This window comes from Ascaphus truei, chromosome 10 (assembly GCF_040206685.1).
Source record: "Ascaphus truei isolate aAscTru1 chromosome 10, aAscTru1.hap1, whole genome shotgun sequence".
Lineage (NCBI taxonomy): Eukaryota > Metazoa > Chordata > Amphibia > Anura > Ascaphidae > Ascaphus > Ascaphus truei.
In genome coordinates, this window is record NC_134492.1 from 26,971,326 (window position 1) to 26,992,946 (window position 21,621).

At 42.7% G+C, this 21,621-nt stretch overlaps 1 protein-coding gene across 3 annotated transcripts in view; it reads right to left on the reverse strand.

Moving 5' to 3' along the window:
- Positions 1-21,621, reverse strand: part of LOC142503696 (cytosolic carboxypeptidase 6-like) — a 1,053,590-nt gene that overhangs the window by 650,304 nt on the left and 381,665 nt on the right. For all 3 annotated transcript variants that reach the window (XM_075616294.1, XM_075616295.1, XM_075616299.1), the window contains one exon: positions 3,915-4,009. In XM_075616294.1, the coding sequence (XP_075472409.1) occupies positions 3,915-4,009 (95 nt within the window). The remainder of the gene's footprint in view (positions 1-3,914; positions 4,010-21,621) is intronic.

Consider the following 21,621-nt stretch of genomic DNA (forward strand, 5'->3'; position numbering starts at 1 on the left):
CATTTTGTTAGGTGCCATTGGGACGTAGAAATCTCCCTACACGCATCAAAGATGAAAATCTCACTGCGTTCTATGGAATTGGATTGCTTTGATACATCTGGCGAAAAGAAGTCCCATTCTTTCAAAGTCTCCCATTTGCAGATTTGTGGCAGAGAATAATAATATATATATGGGGTCTTTTCAACAGCTGGGAGACAGATACATAGAAGTTTATTTGTAACAGTACTGTCCCAAATCCTGCTTGTGGCATCTTGATGGAACTCGAATACTGTTTCTGTATCGTACCTTATTGTATCATACTCCTCTTTTTGGAGTGCTCATTTACTATACACAAACATGCGACATATACAGGGCACATATAGAGATGATTCATCCACTTCCCATTCAATGTGACAGACGCAGACTCATCAGTTAATGATGTGGCATATTTTCACTTGCTACAATACAAAAGCAATAGGGTAGGGATCTTTTCATCCTAGTCACAAGAAATGGCCTTACCCTGCAGCCAGAGAGGCTGTAAAAGCGCCAAGAAAGAAAGCAACACACTGCACTGAAATTAGAAGGATTACAAGAGAAGGCAACGTTAAAAAGGTGTTACAAGGGAAGTGCTTTGCATTTTAATGTAATTGTTTATGTATATGGATGTATATCTTTTTACTGGGCCTCCAGGTACATAGCGCTTTACAGCAGTAATACACGTGACATAATATTATAACACATAGTGGGAAAAAGCTCTTCAGTCATAAAACAATAGGAAAAGGAGTCCCTACCCCGGAAGAGCTTACAGTCACACTGGTAAGTGGGGAGAACTTAAAGTGATAGGAGGCTGTATATAGCACATGTGGTCAAAGAGGTAAAACAAAATTGTAAGTAGCAGACAAAAGCAAAAGCAAAACATGCTAATGTTGTATTTACTCTGAGGAAGGGGCTGCTGTCCCGAAACGCTAGCCTTGTGTTGCAGTTTAACAGCACATTAAACTCTTCGGTGCTATGTACTAGGGCAGTTATCTGTGTTACTGTATTAAAGAAGCAATTAAAGTTTGTAGTGCAGTTTCCCCCACCCACTGATTGTGTTGTGCGTTACCTGTAGCTCACAGGAGGCCTGAACCTCTGCTGCTGGGAGCCTGGGATGTACCTGATCTGTCTGGTGACAGCGCCTCCATCTGTGCGGGATCCTACTATGTTGGATAACTACGTCACAGGATCCAATGCAATAATACGCACACTGATATACATAACAATTTACTGCATGCATATGAAAAAGGAAAAACAATATAATACCCACACCAAATAGGCCACCCAAGGCCGTAACCCCACAGTGCCCTCCAACACAGTGTCCACACTCGGATAGGATATTCCCCCAAAGTACTGAGGTGCCCCTGGGCACCCAACCACCCTGGTGTCCACAAGAGTCATCCCACCCAAGGTGTACGACAGCGCTGCCCACAACTAAAGTGTGATCTGTTTGTGCACTTGAAGATACCTGCCGGGTGCTCCCGGGTGCAGCCGACTGAAGACAAGGGGGTCGTCTGGTCTCATGCCGTCGTCGTCAGAAATGAGTCCACCTCCACGTGGAGTGGTGTCCAGCTGTAGGGTCCCACCGTAATAGTCTCTCTCTGTGTATGGTGATCTGGTCCCAGACCACCAGAGGCCAGGTCGCCGCCACGTCCTGGCTGTGTCACTCACGCTTGTACTACAGGGCAGTGTCCCTATCTACCAGGGATGGTCTCTGCAGCAGCCACAAGCTCAAAGGGTGAGTCAGGGCCTAAGGGGGTCTCTGGCCTAGTGCAAGGGTCACAGACACCCTGCACACACACCCTACACTCTCCTTGTCCCAGCTCCGACTGGCTCCTCAGCACGCGAAATGTATCTATCTGTGGCAAGGGACTTCTTTGCAGCCCTATTGGCTGTGCTCCAGCACCTGATTAGCTGCCCCTATGCATTGTGGGGTTTGTAGTCCCTGTGGAGCCCCTTTGCCTGTAATGGCCACCGAGCTGTCAAAACCCTTTCTGTGCATGCGCAGCTTGGATTGCCTTTTTAAGGCATTTTGTGCTCCATGTTTCCCCTTTGTGCACAAGTTTCCAGTTTGGAGAGTGTGAATAGGAGACTTTACCCAGCAAACATATTACAGTATAAATCTACACTAGCTCCATTTATTCCCCTTTTTATTTGCGCAAAACAAACAAAAAAAAACACAAGGTCTGAATTGGCATTAAACCTCCACACAGCAGTCTGTGCCAATAAAACAAATTATTTGCATTGATAAAATACATCTCCCCCATCGCGCTCCACACTGAGAGAAGCACTGTTATCCCGAGTCTCCCAGGAAGAACATACCCAGGTAGCTAAAACACTGTATTTCTCCCAGCTTGTGGTGGGAGGAAACATTCGGGGGCAGTTAGGAGAAGCTCGTGTCTGGATTACGTGAATCAGATGCATCTCTCATGTTTTTCTCATTTTTGTTGCATCCAAAAACTCTGCTGGCTCAGATTTGTTGTCTAATGATCAGTGTTAAATGTAAGAACCTCTGAGCAAGCGTCTTCTATTTACTGAAACTGCAAGCAGGAAGTTACAAAATAACCGCCATGGTGTGGACAGGAGAAACGCACAGTGAACAATACATTTACTTCCATTCAAGGCATCTTAAACTGTGTGTTACACATGACGTACCATATTGAAAAGGGCAATAGACCCCTTTGTATAAATTGATTAATTCTTACACATACAAAAGTAAAAAATGCTGGTTTTCCTAGCAATGTTTAGGACAAAGCAAAGTTTATTGTATTTCAAGACTGTACTGTATAAAATATTGTGCTTGTGGCATAATCAGATTCAGTGAGTCAGGCAGTGTACCTACTTAATCAAATCTATGTGAAAAGCTTTCAATAAAACTTTTCATTTTAAGTAAAAGGAATCAAAATAGAAGTTTGTAACTCCAATGTATATAATAACAATCGAGGAATTTGACAGATGGAATGTTACGTGATTATGAAGGCGAGAGAAATACTGCAGCACAAAAACACAATTAATAGTGTCACTGGAAAATATACTGTATCTCCAATCAAATGAAAAGGCAAGATATATTTTATCTGTGAACGACTGCAGACAAAGCTTATTTTATAAGGACGCACCCTTTGCACATAATGTAAGTTTACTCACGTTTTACCTGTTTGGGGAGTTATAATAACTTGGTCTCTTTCAAGTTTGGGATATCTGTATGTTGCAGGGCAGAGGTGCGCAGGCTCCAGTGCACAGTCCAAGGCCACAAACAGGTCAGGTTTTAAGGATATCCCTGCTTCATAACAGGTCATTGACTGAGCCACTGATTGAGCCACCTGTGGTGAAGCAGGGATATACTTAAAACCTGACCTGTTGGTGGCCTTTGAGGACTGGAGTTGGCCACTCCTTTTGTAGGGTGTCAAAGATTTCAAATTCCTTCTGATAGTGTTTATGAAACCTCAGTCAAGTTTTTTTTTTATTTGAAGTAGATAATTAGGCACATTTTGTCTCTAATAAATGGGAGAAAATGTCACAGGTGAAAATGATCATGCATCCCATTATATGGGCATATCAAACCCCCTCCAAAACGCCTGTTGTTGACACTAGCCAAATTGCAAACTTGCATTAGTTTGTTAGGTAGGGTGCATAGTTAGGGCAAAGGTGTTTAAAGTTTACATTGGACTAAGGAGTATGTTTAATATTCCTTACTGTTCTGCAAAACCCCTTCCCTTTCTCAGTTTTTTTCTGCCTCATTCAAACAAATGGGACTCAAATATTCCCTGACAAAAAGAAGCATCTTTACAGCATATTAAATGTGTGTCTAAGGAGTTTATTCTATATCTGCCGAAGTGGTAATCTTTGGACGAAAAATCAATCTAATCAAATCCATCAATAGTGTTTCGTTTTTAACTTACCATTTCGGTCGGCTTGTCGATTTCACCGTGGGAGCCATTCCATCTCGATACAGGCTTTTTGTTTTGCTGAAGTTGACAATGTTAAAGATAACCCTCTGAAACATTAAAGAAAACGCAGCTAGGTTTAGTCAGTGTTTACTTTGTGTTATAAAAATGAGGCTAAAAAAATGAGGCTTGTTATAAAAATAAGAACATTCCAAAAAATAAAAATGAAACTAATTTGCTACTATTAACACATTAAATCTAACTGCCTCTTTGTATAGTCATTAAAATAGCTGTTGTGAGTCCATCATGATTAAAGATGTGCGAAATGCTGTCATGGTACACAAACCCGCCAACATGTTTTTTTGCAGGGTGATATATATGACCCTGATGTGTAAGTGACATTGGTGAGGTGATAGAATTAATGAAAATTTAGCAACAATTGTGAGATTTAGATATTTTCACGAAATAAAAAAAAATGTACGTAACCCTTTTTCAATAAAAAGCACCCCATTTAATTTATACAAATGTGAAAAAATACAGAGTAAAATGCAATCAGTTTGCACATCTCGTCTTGACCTTTTCTTTTTGTAAGAGTCCAAAATCGAAATGTATAATATATTTCATTTGGGTATGAACTTCTGCACATAAGAACTCAACTTTATTTCTTGCAGAGTGAATTAATGGAAATATGTGTAATCATTAAAATGTAGCTGATTGCCACTATTCCTACCAATTGAAAAAGGACAGCCTAATTTCACCAACATGTATGTATGTATGTATGTATGTATGTATGTATGTATGTATGTATGTATGTATGTATGTTTATATAGTGCCACCAATGTACACAGCGCATTACAGAATTATAATACAGACTGTACAGGGAGATTATATACAAAATAACACTTGTATTAAACAGGAAGTTAATCAAAAGGGAGTCCCAGCCCTATAATCTAAATCAGTGGTCATCTTGGAGCACTCCTAATCATAGAGCTCAGTTACTGCAGCACCCCTACAACAGGACAGACAGACAGATACAAAAAGCACCGGACAGACGGGTGGAGTCAGAGAAAGCACAGGACAGGCAGATACAGAAAGCACAGGACAGACAGAATCACAGTACGGAGAGACACAGCAAGCCTCAACTCTCTCCTGTCCATGCTGCTTTCTTGTCTGCATCACCCCACCCTCCAAGCACATGCTCTTGACACCTCTTCGTGATTGGCTGCATTACCCAGCAGAAGCCAATCAGGATGTGGGAAACTGCCCAGCCCTCTAGCAACTGCCCTGCTTTCTCCCTGCTCTGGCAGAAGGGGGAAATCCTGTGGCACCCTTTTTGATCCTCTCACGGCTCCGCAGCATACTGTGGCACCGCCTCATCCTCTCACAGCCCCCCAGTGTACCACAGGGTGTGAAACACTGAGCCCAATAATACCAACATTTAGTAAGTTCATTCCAATGCGTTTTTCAGAGTTTCTGCAACAAACGTACGGGAATGGAAAAATAATTATTATTTACCATGAGTCAGAGCGGATGCATCTTTAAATGGACTTCACTGTAATAGGACAATAACATCTGCAGAGCAGGTGCACCGCATGCTGTGAGAAAGCATTGAGACTAGGGGCCTCATGCAGTAAGCCCCGATACAAAATTTTCGGCACGAATTGCGAAAATGTTTTTTTTGGGCGATTTGCCCTCGCAGTATTCAGTAAGGGCCGAATCCTTCCGATCCCTGCTGAAGCACTGCGAAAGCAAAGCTGCCGATGAGCTGTGGCGATACAGCCTGGCTCCCGATAAGGCTCCCGATAAGCCTTTGGTGCCGATAGATGTTTGCAGCTGAGAGAGACAAGCCGCTCTCTCAGCGCAAACTTCGGCACCAAAAAAAGTATTTAAAAACAACTTTTATTCATAGTGTACATGTGCAGGGGGTCTTCGGAGCTGAACCGCGTTGGTTTGAGGTCCGGGGACCCCCTGCCCCCCGAGATACAGGCCCCTTTATGAGGTGCCGGTATCCCTCGGCGTTTAAAGGTCCCGATCACGTGACCGCGACCTGTAAACAAACCAGAGGGATACCGGCACCCCATAAAGGGGCCTGTATCTCGGGGGGCAGGGGGTCCCCGGACCTCAAACCAACGCTGTTCTGCTCCGGAGACCCTCTGCACATGTACAGTATAAATAAAACACACACACATCAATAAAGACTCGTTCCTTACCTTGGCGGCTATGTGCAACGGTAATGAAGCAGCATGAATGTCTTTTTAATTATACTGTACAGTGAGCAGGGGGTCCCCTGAGCTGAACCGCATTGCTTTGTGGAGCAGGGACCCCCTGCTTCCCGAGTTACAGGCCCCGGTATGTGTCATCGGGTGGCAGTGTCGCCGCCATGTTTATAGCGTCCCCGCAATAAACATGGCGTCCACACTGTAACCGATGGCCCAAACCGGGGCCTGTAACTCGGGAGGCAGGGGGTCTCTGAGCCACAAATAAATGCGCTTCAGCTCAGGGGGCCTCCTGCTTCCGCACAATATTATTAAAATACATTAATGCTGCTTCATTACCATAGCGGATAGCCGCTAAGGCAATGAAGGGGTTAACGCATAGTAGCATGTTTATTGGGGACAAATGCCCCCAATAAACATAGCATCAATACACAACATACAGTATAGTAATGGGCAGAATGACTATTATCCACAAATGGATAATAGTGCAGTTGTCCATTTACAATACATACACAACAATAAAGACTTTAAATACATATAGCACTCACCCATGTCCCACTGCCACGATGAAGGCCATCCTCATCTTCATCCTGCCCATGCCCCATCCGCTTCTGCAAAACAAACACAAGAATTACAACATCCAAATTAATGTCCCCTAACCCCTTAATCACCATAGCGGTTATTAACCGCTACAGTTATTAAGGGGTTAAGCCACCATCACCCACATACCCTCCCCCACAAAGCCCCCCAACCACCCTCACCCAATACCCACAGGGGAGTCCTACCAAATACCCTTGGGCCTAATACCCCCTCCCCCAGCACATACAGTACAATAATGTGCCAAATAACTATTATCCACATAGGGATAATACATTATTTGGCCATTATTAAACACATTCAATAACGTTAAAATGTAAAGAAAATTGTACTAACCTCATCAATAAGAAGTCTCCGTCGCCAGCATCATCCTTGGGGTCCGTTGCCAACATTAGAAATAGCCACAACATTTCAATATCATTAACATAACACTGAACCCCTTAATCACCTTATCGGGTACTAACCTGAAAGGTAATTAAGGGGTGAAGCCATCCTGCAATGCCTACAACAGTTATGCATAACATCCTCAGTGAAATAAAAACCAATTGCCTAACCAAATTCCATTTAATCATTCAATCTGTAGGCTCACATGCCTCATAAAACATTGCATTTACAGTGTATACATGTAGCATAACATGTAAACTGCATGTACACGCTGCAAATCAATGTTAACAATACAATAATGCCACTCAAATCGCCATACATCACAAGAAGTATATTATTTAATACAATAAACTCACCATCAATTAATTACCACACATCAATTACATCCCTAAACAATTAAAATACCATCCATACCAATTACACAATGAACTAAAGCTATCCTAACAGAGAACAACTTCAAAACATAGTCAAAAGTACACCAACAATTACAATATAATAAAGCAAGGCTTTCCATATCCTACTGTACGGCCTGGAAGCCCAAAACTTACATCTGTCTAAAAATAAAATACATTTAGCACACATCAATGCATAGCCACAATGATTAACAATACAGAATTAGAAGCTTTAACAACACTATCATTTCTTACCCTGTATATATATCTGTACACATACATACAGACATACATACAGTGGGAAGAAATGATATGCATTGTAAAAAATGAAAACATGAAAAAGCAACACAAAAAACAGTTACATTAAGTACATTTCTTTATTTAACTTACCATTACTTGCCCCCACCGACTCCCGTTGATCAGCTTACTCACGAACCAATCCACGACACCATCCACGACACCATCCAGGAACAAATCCACGAACCAAACCAGGAACCAATCCAAGAACAAGTGCAGGAACCAATCCAGGAAGCAAGCCACGAAGAAATCCAAGAAACAATCCACGACACGATCCAGGAACAGGAACCCATAAAAGAAAAAAAACATAACAAATTAAACATTAAAATAATAAAACATGACAATCAAGGGTTGGACTAGTTTTATTCTTAGTGAATCTGTATTACAATACCTTGTTCCGGGGTCTTCTTGACGTCCGGTGCCACGCCCTGGTCTTCAATCTTCAGGAGGAGGTCCGTCCTCCTCGGCATCTGCCTTCAAAATGAGACGACATAGGCTTTTAAAGGCCTATGACGTCACATTTGTCGTCATATGGTTCCCACGGCCCTGATTGGGCCGTGAAAACCATGTGTTTTGGCCGATGTAAAAAAATTGATGACGTCACTTAAAGGCAATGCCAGCACAGCCAATCAGAATGGCTTTGCTGCTATTGCCTTTAAGAAAACGTCATGAAATGACACATGGCCGGACTCACATGGTACTTGAACCAATCAGAGTAGGGATGGAGTTCCCACGCTCTGATTGGCTGGCTTACCATGTGAGTCCGGCCATGTGTCATTTCATGACGTTTTCTTAAAGGCAATAGCAGCAAAGCCATTCTGATTGGCTGTGCTGGCATTGCCTTTAAGTGACGTCATCAATTTTTTTACATCGGCCAAAACACATGGTTTTCACGGCCCAATCAGGGCCGTGGGAACCATATGACGACAAATGTGACGTCATAGGCCTTTAAAAGCCTATGTCGTCTCATTTTGAAGGCAGATGCCGAGGAGGACGGACCTCCTCCTGAAGATTGAAGACCAGGGCGTGGCACCGGACGTCAAGAAGACCCAGGAACAAGGTATTGTAATACAGATTCACTAAGAATAAAACTAGTACAACCCTTGATTGTCATGTTTTATTATTTTAATGTTTAATTTGTTATGTTTTTTTCTTTTATGGGTTCCTGTTCCTGGATCGTGTCGTGGATTGTTTCTTGGATTTCTTCGTGGCTTGCTTCCTGGATTGGTTCGTGCACTTGTTCTTGGATTGGTTCCTGGTTTGGTTCGTGGATTTGTTCCTGGATTGTGTCGTGGATTTGTTCCTGGATGGTGTCGTGGATGGTGTCGTGGATTGGTTCGTGAGTAAGCTGATCAACGGGAGTCGGTGGGGGCAAGTAATGGTAAGTTAAATAAAGAAATGTACTTAATGTAACTGTTTTTTGTGTTGCTTTTTCATGTTTTCATTTTTTACAATGCATATCATTTCTTCCCACTGTATGTATGTCTGTATGTATGTGTACAGATATATATACAGGGTAAGAAATGATAGTGTTGTTAAAGCTTCTAATTCTGTATTGTTAATCATTGTGGCTATGCATTGATGTGTGCTAAATGTATTTTATTTTTAGACAGATGTAAGTTTTGGGCTTCCAGGCCGTACAGTAGGATATGGAAAGCCTTGCTTTATTATATTGTAATTGTTGGTGTACTTTTGACTATGTTTTGAAGTTGTTCTCTGTTAGGATAGCTTTAGTTCATTGTGTAATTGGTATGGATGGTATTTTAATTGTTTAGGGATGTAATTGATGTGTGGTAATTCATTGATGGTGAGTTTATTGTATTAAATAATATACTTCTTGTGATGTATGGCGATTTGAGTGGCATTATTGTATTGTTAACATTGATTTGCAGCGTGTACATGCAGTTTACATGTTATGCTACATGTATACACTGTAAATGCAATGTTTTATGAGGCATGTGAGCCTACAGATTGAATGATTAAATGGAATTTGGTTAGGCAATTGGTTTTTATTTCACTGAGGATGTTATGCATAACTGTTGTAGGCATTGCAGGATGGCTTCACCCCTTAATTACCTTTCAGGTTAGTACCCGATAAGGTGATTAAGGGGTTCAGTGTTATGTTAATGATATTGAAATGTTGTGGCTATTTCTAATGTTGGCAACGGACCCCAAGGATGATGCTGGCGACGGAGACTTCTTATTGATGAGGTTAGTACAATTTTCTTTACATTTTAACGTTATTGAATGTGTTTAATAATGGCCAAATAATGTATTATCCCTATGTGGATAATAGTTATTTGGCACATTATTGTACTGTATGTGCTGGGGGAGGGGGTATTAGGCCCAAGGGTATTTGGTAGGACTCCCCTGTGGGTATTGGGTGAGGGTGGTTGGGGGGCTTTGTGGGGGAGGGTATGTGGGTGATGGTGGCTTAACCCCTTAATAACTGTAGCGGTTAATAACCGCTATGGTGATTAAGGGGTTAGGGGACATTAATTTGGATGTTGTAATTCTTGTGTTTGTTTTGCACAAGCGGATGGGGCATGGGCAGGATGAAGATGAGGATGGCCTTCATCGTGGCAGTGGGACATGGGTGAGTGCTATATGTATTTAAAGTCTTTATTGTTGTGTATGTATTGTAAATGGACAACTGCACTATTATCCATTTGTGGATAATAGTCATTCTGCCCATTACTATACTATATGTTAGGGGGGTATAGGTGTTGTTGGGTATATATATATAATTATTTAATTATTTATTTAATTCGTTATTGTGGGGCTGGGGTGTGTTTTTATTATTATTGTGGGTAGTGGGGGTGTGTGAAGGGGGCATTAGCCCCAACGGTGGTTGTTTAGGGCTTGCGGGTGGGTAGCGGGAGGCCTTAACCCCTTCAGGACCGTAGCGGTATTAACCGCTACGGTCGTGAAGGGGTTAAGTGCCCCCGCATCCCCCCCGCAAGTCCTAAACTCACACCCAGGGCCAAATACCCCCCTCACCCATCCCCGCTACCCACAATAACGCTGGCACGGTGGGTTAACCCCTTCATTGCCTTAGCGGTTAGCCGCTAAGGTAATGAAGTGGCTTTTAAATGCCTTTTTCCTGCCTCGGATGCATGCCGGGGGGCTCCGGTGCGGGTATCAGCTCCGGAGACCCCCGGTATCAATCACAGGCAGGAAAAAGGGCTGATTTTTCCTAAGTGTCGCCCTTGCCGATGCTTCTCCTTCAGCAAGTTGCCAACTTTAGTTGGCGGGCTGGATTGGCCATAAAATCTCCAATCTGGCCTGCCGATCAGCACCAAAAAGCTGATCGGGGCTTACAGAATTCAGGCGGGAAAAAAAAGTCCCGATAAGTGGCTTATCGGCAGCCGGGTGGCGAAATTTTTTTTTTCGGAAGAAAAGTTGCCGATAATTCCCACTTATCGGGGCTTACTGAATCAGGAGGGCAAAAAACGGCTATAAAATGCCGAAAAAGCCTTATCGGGGCTTACTGCATGAGGCCCTAGGTGCATCATTGTATTTGGCCACAGCTGACTTTCTCTGCTGTGTTTTCACATCAAGCTATATTTATGGCAGTAATTGTTCGAGATGCACCATGAAATGCCCAAGGTAAGAAGATGCTAAACAGTCTCTTATCACAGAGTCCAAAAGACAGTGAAGTACATTGCAGCTTGTGCATCGCTCACATAAAATAATGCTAATTGCAGCCCACAAGTTATGATAAACCCCTGCATTGCTATACAGGTCCACTCAACATTTTCAGATATTTGTATGCTGCACTCTGCAGTTATACCGAGTATGTCCATAATTGATCTCCTATTTTGTAGAGCGAATAACTCCGGTTTATGCTGAAAACATGCAGTTTTGGTAAATAAGTAGAACTTTTTGGCAAGTTTCAGGCAAGTCAGCTTTTTGTTGATAACAATGGGAGATTAGCACTTTTTCCAATGTTCTTCTTGTTGCTTTTATTTATCCTAAAAAAATGAACTAAACAGTTACTCAAAAAACCCCATCCTAGGAAGGAATCCTATCTGTAAGGCCTAGGACATAGTAAAATCAGCGTCGCTGAGGCGGGCTGAGCTGCGCTGAACAGATGCACAAAGCCCCTGCATCTGTAATCAGCGCGGCTATAGTTTCTCCCTCCGCATGCGTGCTGATGCGTGCGGAGGCTGAGAAAATCAGGAGAGACAGGCAAGTTTGAAATTTTGCCGCTTGGGGAGCGGAGGAGCGGTCACGTGACCGCTCCCATCCAATGGGGCTTCAGCCAGCATTTTACCTACTGTGTCGGTGAGATAGCAGAGCCACCAGACCAGACAGAGTAGAGGCAGCACAAAGGTGTGTGTGTGTGTGTATGTCACTGTGTGTGTGTGTCACTGTGTGTGTGTCACTGTGTGTGTGTGTCACTCTGTGTGTGTCACTGTGTGTGTCACTGTGTCACTGTGTGTGTGTGTGTGTGTGTGTGTCACTGTGTGTGTGTGTGTGTGTGTGTGTGTGTGTGTGTGTGTGTGTGTGTGTCACTGTATGTGTGTGTGTGTCACTGTGTGTGTGTGTCACTGTATGTGTGTGTGTGTGTCACTGTGTGTGTGTGTGTGTGTGTCACTGTATGTGTGTGTCACTGTGTGTGCGTCTGTGTGTGTGTGTCACTGTGTGTGTGTGTGTGTGTGTGTGTGTGTGTGTGTCACTGTGTGTGTGTGTGTGTGTGTGTGTGTGTGTGTGTGTGTGTGTGTGTGTGTGTCACTGTGTGTGTGTGTGTCAGTGTGTGTGTGTGTGTGTCACTGTGTGTGTGTCACTGTGTGTGTGATGTGTGTGTGTGTGTGTGTGTGTGTGTGTGTGTGTGTGTGTGTGTGTGTGTGTGTGTGTGTGTGTGTGTGTGTGTGTGTGTGTGTGTGTGTGTGTGTGTGTGAATATATTTATCAAAGTTGCACAATGTTAATAAATAATTTATTCTCACAACATGTCTTTTTTTTTAATTTTTAAAATATTATATAAAGTACACACACACACACACACACACACACACACACACATATACACACACACAGGTTCCCCAGTGACACACAAACACACAGATCACTTCAAAGTGACACACACAGTTACCCAATGACACACACACACACTGACAGCTACCAAGTGACACACACACACACAGTGATACCCGCCTCCCAAGCGCGCTTGCTGTCTCCTCTGCCAGGACAGCAAAAAGCTCCTGGTAGAGCAAGTGACAGCAAGCAACAGCACCAAATTCTTTACTATGTCCCAGGCCTAAGATTTTTTTTTTTAAAGGATATTTTGATAGAAAAAAAATTTTGATCGAGGGAGGGTACTTAGGTCAGGGAGGGTACTTAGGTCAGCTGGTAAAGCGTGTGGTCAGTCTGCGCCCTGCCAGAAATTCCCGCCCACCGGTCTCTTTTTGTGTATATTGTTAATGATGTGGTTGTTACAGTTTGACGTTAAAAAAGAAAAGGCAGACAACAAATAAGAAATATGAGAATAATGACTGAAGTTCCTTGAAGGAGGGGACATAAGTCTCTGTTTTTGTTACCCCTACAGGGTCAAAGTGTTGTGGTGTTTATTGCCTCTGTCGTGGTGGCAGTTGGGAGGTAATTGTGCTTGTCTTTGCCAGAACGGACAGCGTACTTGGTACATCCAATAAGAAAAAAAAATTTAGTTCAATACTATAATTTTTTCCTTGTATGTATGTCTTTATTTATATATCAGTAGAAGGAACGCAGGGACAACGGATTTCTGCAAATCTAAACTCATTTATTGAGCCAACACAACGTTTCGACCTCAAAGGCACTATGTCACTTGATGAAGACCTTTGAGGTCGAAACGTTGTGTTGGCTCAATAAATGAGTTTAGATTTGCAGAAATCCGTTGTGCCCTGTGTTCCTTCTACTACTAATCTAGGACTGGAAACAGGCTTTCGTTCAAGCACGGGAGCACCGGTAATTGTATCATTCTAACTATTTTTTAAGGTGTGCAGCATTTACTTCATATACCTGGACTGTTTATTTATATAGCACCATTAATGTACATAGCGCTTCACAGCAGTAATACATGTGACATAATAATATAAATAATAAATAATACAAATAACAATGGAAAGAAGCGCTTCAGACATAAAAGTAACATTTAGGAAAAGGAGTCCCTGCCCAGAAGAGCTTACAATCTAATTGGTAAGTAGACAGAACGTACAGAGACAGTAGGAAGGTGATCTGGTAAGTGCGTCTGCAAGGGGCCACAGTCGATGAATGAGGTGTATAGTATGAGCCACGCAGCTACTCTTATGCTTCGTTAAGGAAGTGGGTTTTAAAATAGGTCCTAAAGGTGGATAGAAAAGGTGCCAGTCAGATATTGATGGGAAGGGCATCCCAGAGGTGTGGGTATGTACTTAAATCTTTCGGCCAAAACTTTTCAAGCCTGCAACCACGTCAAGGTAAACCCACTTTTAGCAGGTCCTACACTACCAATACTATACTGTCTTATGTATTTCTTCCACTTCATAGGAAAAAGCGAAAACAAAACTACACAATAGCCAACAGCATGGTTGCAGGGCTAGAATTAAGAAGCACTATATGTGCAGTAGCGGATTTCCCATTAGGCCCAGGCCTAGAGCAGCAACATTTTGGGGAGGCAAAAATTTCTGCCCCCATATGCATTTGCCATGCTCTCTGGCCTATCAGACCTAATGGGACTGCACTTACATGTGTCCTGCAGTCTCCTTGCTGCCACCCTCTATCTCCTTTGGAACCCCAGAGTCAAATGACTCCGCGGACGTCCCAACATGATATCACACAGCGTCTCGTTGCCATGGCAATGTGACGTGGTGAAGTCAAATGACGTCATGACAGCGCATTACCATGGCAACGTGACACCGTCACGTTGATGACGTCCGTGGCATCATTTGACGCTGGGATTCTAAAGGAGATGTAGGGCGGCAGGACACATATAAGTGCCTATGGATCCTGTATATGTGGTATGTATAAGCTTCACTACATTTAGAACTGGTTAAAAAGTCCCCTAATAAATATAGTGGGGGGGGGGGGGAAATCAAGTGAAAGAAAAAATATATTTATAATTCCCATGCCCTTGGCAATTAGAGATGGGCGAAACTGTCAAAATCCGTTTCATGGAATTTCCCGAGCTTTCCATTCAAAATCCCTTCCGCGGTGTATTCACCACGGATTGGATTCTTAAAATGCGGAATCCACGGATTGGATTGTCAATGATAACAAAAAATCCAGCCTCAAAATCGGCCTTTTTGAGATTGATCCGCAGAATTCCACCAACCAAAGAACCCCAGATGATCCACCCAAAAAAATTGCCCATCTCTAGTGGCAACAGCAAAGGTTTACTCACCCTGTTTCCTGGGGGAAGAAATCTCTCAACAGACTTCTCATTCACATGTGTGTGTTTCAGGACCTAATAATTAAAAGTGGGATGGGTGAGCTTAAAACTAAGGAGGAGGGGTCACGAACTTCCCAAAAATTGTTACCAATTCACATTTAGACATGCACAGTCTTAGCAAGCTCAACACTCAACGGTGGTAATACTGTAGTAGTAACACTGGTGATAAACATTGTCTGCTGGAAATATGATGCCTGCAGGATACGTTTGCTTAGCTTTTCTCTTCACTTTGTATATAATCGGCTCAGTGGCGGATTTCTCATTAGGCCCAATAGGCCTGGACCTAAGGCAGCAAAAGTTTGGGGCGGCATCCGCGATCGGCCCTTGCCAGCCATGCATGCGCTGCCAGCACGTGCCGATCGCGCATGTGCGGCTGGAAAGTGGCAATCGCACATGGGCGGTGGGCAACGTCACATCACACGACATCATGTTGCCATGGCAACGGGACGATGCGGCTCTGGAGGAGTGCGCACCAGGTAAGTTTCTGATGGCGTCTTTTCTTAAATCCGACACTGAGTCGGCTGCTCTGGTGCTTTGCTCAGGTTTTCCAGCATCAACTAGTTCTGCATATTTCTGACACTATGACGTTTTACCTGCAGCACATCGAAGACACTGTGGGACTTGTACATTGCCTTGCTCATTTGTTAACTGCACCTGTGTCTTGCTTAGCACACTGTGGGAGATTTACCAACGTCAAGAAAATTTCATTTGATTCACTGCTCCATATTCTGTTAGAAAGTGGTCTACATGTGATGCAAATTGTTACCTAGAAAATATTGCACCACCTTACAACTACCGGGTTGTTTTGACGTAAATATGAGACAAAAAGTGACGCAGAAAAAAGCAGCATTTTGTACACCTCATTATAATCCATGCGTTATATACCTGCTCCCTAACTGCGCCTACTGACAATCACCAAATCACAAGTTGACAGACATGACACAAAGCCTGATACAAAGACCTTAATACATTGACACTGAGACACAGGATACAATGTATGCATTTTACATCAATTTAATAGAGATTTGCAAACCTGTTGAGATTCGCTTCTCTGCAGATTCAAGCTAAATCCACAAATATTTTGCTAGAATTTTTGGAGCCAAAAGTTATCTAATAAATTATATAATTGTTAAAAATTTACTTTTTTATTTGTTTAAAATGGCGATATACCCATTTTTGGAAACCCACACTTCCCGCCTGGGTGTTCCAAAAAACAATTCGACCAATTCCAAGGTCTAGGAATAAGGCTGATTGCCGATCTGCTGAAAAACGAGGAGATCCTCTCCTTCCAAGAACTCCGCGACAAACATAAACACCAAGGTCTCCATCTGTTCAAATTTCTGCAAATTAGGCACTTCCTTCTATCCCTAGCCCCAAACGCTAAATTCCCCCCTTAACCAGGTTTAAATCCCTTTGCGGCAAGGGCTCCTACCAGAGAGGTCTGATCTCAGAGATCTATAGGGGGATGGAGTCGGCAACCAGCCCCCCAATCCACAAGTATATGCAAAAATGGTCAGAGAACCTCAATGTACAGATAGATATGGACGAGTGGGAGGATATCTGGGAGTTGGCCACAAAGACCTCAATCTGTACAGTGACAAAAGAGAACATATATAAAATACTATTCCAGTGGTACCTGACCCCGGCTAGGCTGAGCCAGATCTTCCCCGGCAATCCCGACCTGTGCTGGAGGGGATGTGGCCAAAAGGGGGACATGGCCCACAATTGGTGGTCATATCCGGAGATTCAGAGGTACTGGACAAAAGATCCAGAAGCTTCTACAAGAAACTACGGGGCTTCTTTTCCCCCTGGACCCCTTGACCTTCGTGCTGAGCAAACCCATAGACTACCTTCCCCCCACCTGAGTAGACTAGTATCAGCTATCCTAACCGCAGCCAGATGCTCAATAGCGGCGGCGTGGAAACACACCAAAGCCCCAGCGAGAAACAAGCTGAGAAGAATAGACGAGGTCATGGCCATGGATAAACTTACAGCAATGCTCAATAAAAAAATGCCACAGTTTCGGAATACCTGGGACCCCTGGAGCGGCCCGCTAGGACTAGGCCTGCATTAGGCCGTCCTCATACTGATGGAAAGGGAGGAAGAAAACAGAGTTCCCCCATCCTCCCCCCACACCCCACCCCAGTATGTCTTCCCCCCCCTTAGACCTTCCCCCCCCCCCCACCAACTGAAAAATACCCATTTTGGGACAACATGTTGTTTAACTCAGTTGAAAAGTCATGTCATGTGCCTATGACATTGTCGTTATCATTTGGATGTATGTAGTTCTCAATAAAAAAAAAAAGTGATACAAAAAAAATAAAATGGCGATATAGCAGCTGTGCAACTTTTTAGAATGTTTTTTTTTTTTTTTTTGCTCGAATTTTAAAAGTGACACAGCGGCATCCATCGTACAAACTCCTGAAAACAAATCAGTTGATATTGAGTGCTTCAGGTTCAGAATTTTATTTTTTTTATAACAACATTTGTGTTGCAATTTTTTAACAGATTACCTCAATTAGCAAATAAAAGATGCCGCAAAATAAAAGTTCATGGAAATATGCAAACTGTTGATGAGGGCTGTAGGAGGGTAATTCTAAATCTTCCAAAGTGACTGTTCAGGCTCTTTTCAACTAGAAATTCTCAGACCGCAATGAGGATTCGCATCTGAAAATGGCCTAAATTGCCTCATTGGCAGATATAGAACTAGGCACTTAGATGCTTTATGGCTGCCTTACATCACTTAGTAAGGAACAGAAGCATGCAAGTCTTTGCACCACTGCTTGCTTCTGTCTTCAGATGTCTGACTTTGGGTCAGAGCTTCCCAATTTTTTTTAAAAATAGATCAAACTTGGGGAAAAGTTATTTACTGCTATGCTAAAGGGCCAAATTCTAATAAACCAGCCTTACATTACTACTCCTTATGCGATACATAGCAGGATGTGGTTTAGATTCTATTTCTGGATCAAAATTGAGTAGTGACTGGTCGTCTTAGTGTTTATGTAAAGGGCCCAGGGGCGCAGAAAGTGGGTCGCACAATGTATTTTGTAATAGATACAAGTTACATTTAGTGCTTCACTTCTTAAAAGATACATAACCTTAACAATCCCAATAGGGCGGCCAGTCCTACCACTGTATTCTGGGGTCTCCAGGAATAAAGATCTTAAAGTCACTGCTTTGAGTAAACCGGGAGAAAGAAGACAGGGAGGTCTCCAAATAAATATTGCACTATGAATTAGATTGTTCTTAGTTTTATGCATTTCTTTAACTCACGTATTAAAATCAGTGACTATTTTGCAATCTCCATACACGGCACATGCTACTTTACATCAATGCGTTTCATTGCCTTGGATAAGTTTATCTATTGCAATATGATTAGCATAATCAAGGAAGTGTTTAAATAGATAAATATTTAGCAGAATACTTGTTGTGTGCACATTTAGAAATAATGTATATAAATAACTGCCTTTTTTGCATTTATTTTTACCATACTATATCATTAACCAGTTCCTTTGCAAAGAATGGACGAAGATCTCCCTACTCTAAAGATCAGCAAACAATCAGAAGCAAAACGCCTGTGATTTTATTTGAGATTTCAAACCCAAAAACAATAATGCAGTAGTGTGCTGGGAAATTGTTTCACATCTCCAGTTAATATCTGCAAAGATGAATACATTTTTAAAGAACTGACACCAACTGTACAATAACATCATGAAGCAGCATATCTACTCCACTAGGTGCAAGAAACCAGCAATAGTGTCATAATTCAAACTACATCAATGCAAAATATTGCTTTATTAAATGGCAGTAAATTTCCAGATGCAAGATATGTCACAGTTACACAGTGAACACAGGCAATCCAGCAATGTCTGCTTCTTTAACCCCTTGGGCAAACATTCACAAGAAGAATTGTCAATGCCTTATTCATGATGGCAGGTCTCAGGCTTGATTCTGGCAGCTTTTGATCACTTGATGGCCCAAAAGCTTTAAAATGCAGAGAAATCTGATGCTTTCTTGGCATCCTGCAATGTCGAAACCTCAATAGCAACTTTCAGTCCCAGAAGTAAATTACTGAAGCGATGTAAACAAAACAGAGACGTCACGAAATGATGAATATCTCCAACTAAATGTCTTTGTCAGAAGCATGACAGGTCCGAGTAGCAGAGACGATGCTGGGAGCTTCTGCCAGCTCCACTCATAAAATGTTTGCTTTGTTAAGTGAAAATAAATCAGCTTTTTGAACCAATGTACGATGTAGATTCTTAAGGATACACAACATAGCCAAGAATAAAACGATAAACTTAGACTTCTTCAGAAATGTATTTTTTTTTTTTACCCATTCACTGCCAGTAGAGCCTGCAAGTATTGTGGTATAGTGGTTATGCTAAGTGGTCTCCAATGGACTTGGAGGCTCGATTTAAACCTCAGCCACTAACACTGACACATCTTGTTCTTATCACTTTGCATGTCTGTAATTGGATAATAAAAGTACAGTATCATAGTTCCTTTCTCCTTCAGAGGCTGCCATGCTCTCCAGAAGTGAGCTGCCAGGATTAAAGTACGATTGTAAGGTACTTTGGCTATGAAAGGCACACTATAAACACAAGAAACATCATTGTTAATATCTCCTATGGTGCTTGAGAGGCCGTTGGATGGAATTTGAATGGATCTTTCCAGATGTTAAACAACTTATTTCTGAATCACTTATTCCTGATGTGACGAGTAAGAAAAATAGAAAAAGCTATACATTCTTCTGCCCCTTCTTACATTTCAGTCCTAATTTCTCGCTGTACACCGTCCCAGCTCTTGCGTTCTGCTCAAGGATTTCTTCTATCTACCCCTTTTGTACCTAAAGCTCTCTCCCGCCTTAAACCTTTTTCACTTACTGTCCCACACCTCTGGAATGCCCTTCCCCTCAATATCCAACTAGCACCCTCTCTATCTACCTTTAAGGCCTATCTTAAATCACACCTCTTTAATGAAGCAGATGGGTAGCTCTGCTAGCTACTACTCTACATCTCATACACTGACCTTGGCCCCTTGCAGACGCAACTTACCAGAACACCCTCCTGCTGTCTCTGTACGTTCTTCCTACTTACCACCTCGATTGTAAGCACTTCGGGGCAGGGACTCCTTTTCCTATTGTTACTTTTATGTCTCAAGTTCTTATTCTGATTATGAGGCCTATTCTATAAGACTCGATAAGCCATTTATCGAGGCCTTTTCAGCCAAAATGCCTACTGCTATTCTGTAAGCCTCGATAAGTAGGCGATAAAAGCATAAATCGCCCATTTTTTCAGCCATCAAAAAAAAAAACGCTGATAAGGCACTTATCGGCAGGTTCTGAAACTTGTGCAATTCTAGTAGCCTCGATTAGGTTATTGAGGCTAATCACGGATCTAGAATGGCGAGTTTCTCCCAAAATCCTCATGCCGGGAAAAGTTGGCATGAGGCTGGGGAGAACCTGCAGAGAAGGCGGCGAGAGAAGACTTAGGGAAAAAAAGCATTATTCCTGCATCGAATTGATGCCGGGAGTCTCCAGAGCTGATACCTATTAATATCAGCACCGGAGACCCCGGGCATGAATCCCGTGCAATAAAAATGCATTTACAGCCAGCTTCATTACCTTAGCGGCTAACCGCTAAGGCAATGAAGGGGTTAACCACCAGTGCCATGTATATTGTGGGTAGCGGGGGTAGGTGAAGGTGGTATTTGGCCCTTGGTGGGTGTTTAGGCTTTGTGGGGGCAGGTGGGGGTTGCGGGTGGAGTTAACCTCTTCATTACCTTCGCGGTTAACCCGGTAGATATAAACACTCAGCAAGGGCCAAATGCCATCTTCACCCTCCCCTGCTACCCACAATAAATATTTTAAAACACGACAACCCTACTACTCACCTCCTCTAACCCCAACAACCCCCCACCCCCCCCCCCCACCCAACACATACAGTACAGTAATGGGCAAAATTACTATTATCCACATATGGATAATAGTTCATTTGCCCATTATAAAATCAAACATTAGCCAGCCAGCAAAAATAAAGTAAATAAAACGTTCAACTTACCCCTGTCATCATGAAGGGCGTCCTCGTTAGCATACTGTAGGTCCATGTCCTCCGATGCCAGCAAGAATACAAGAAAAAATACAATCTAATGGCGCCTAACCCCTTAATCACCTTAGTGGTTAATAACAGCTATAGTAATTAAGGGGTTAACCCACCCTCCCAGCTACCCACCCAAGAGGCCTAACCACCCACCCCAGACCCACTAGACCCACCCTCTACCCATTGATTGGCACAGTGGTATATCATACCCATATAATGTGGGCATGATAAGGCAATATAGCACTCAATGGTAAACCTAATAAAAATCATTAAGGCCAAAAATACACAATAATAAAATAATTATACAAGCACCTAAACACCCCAA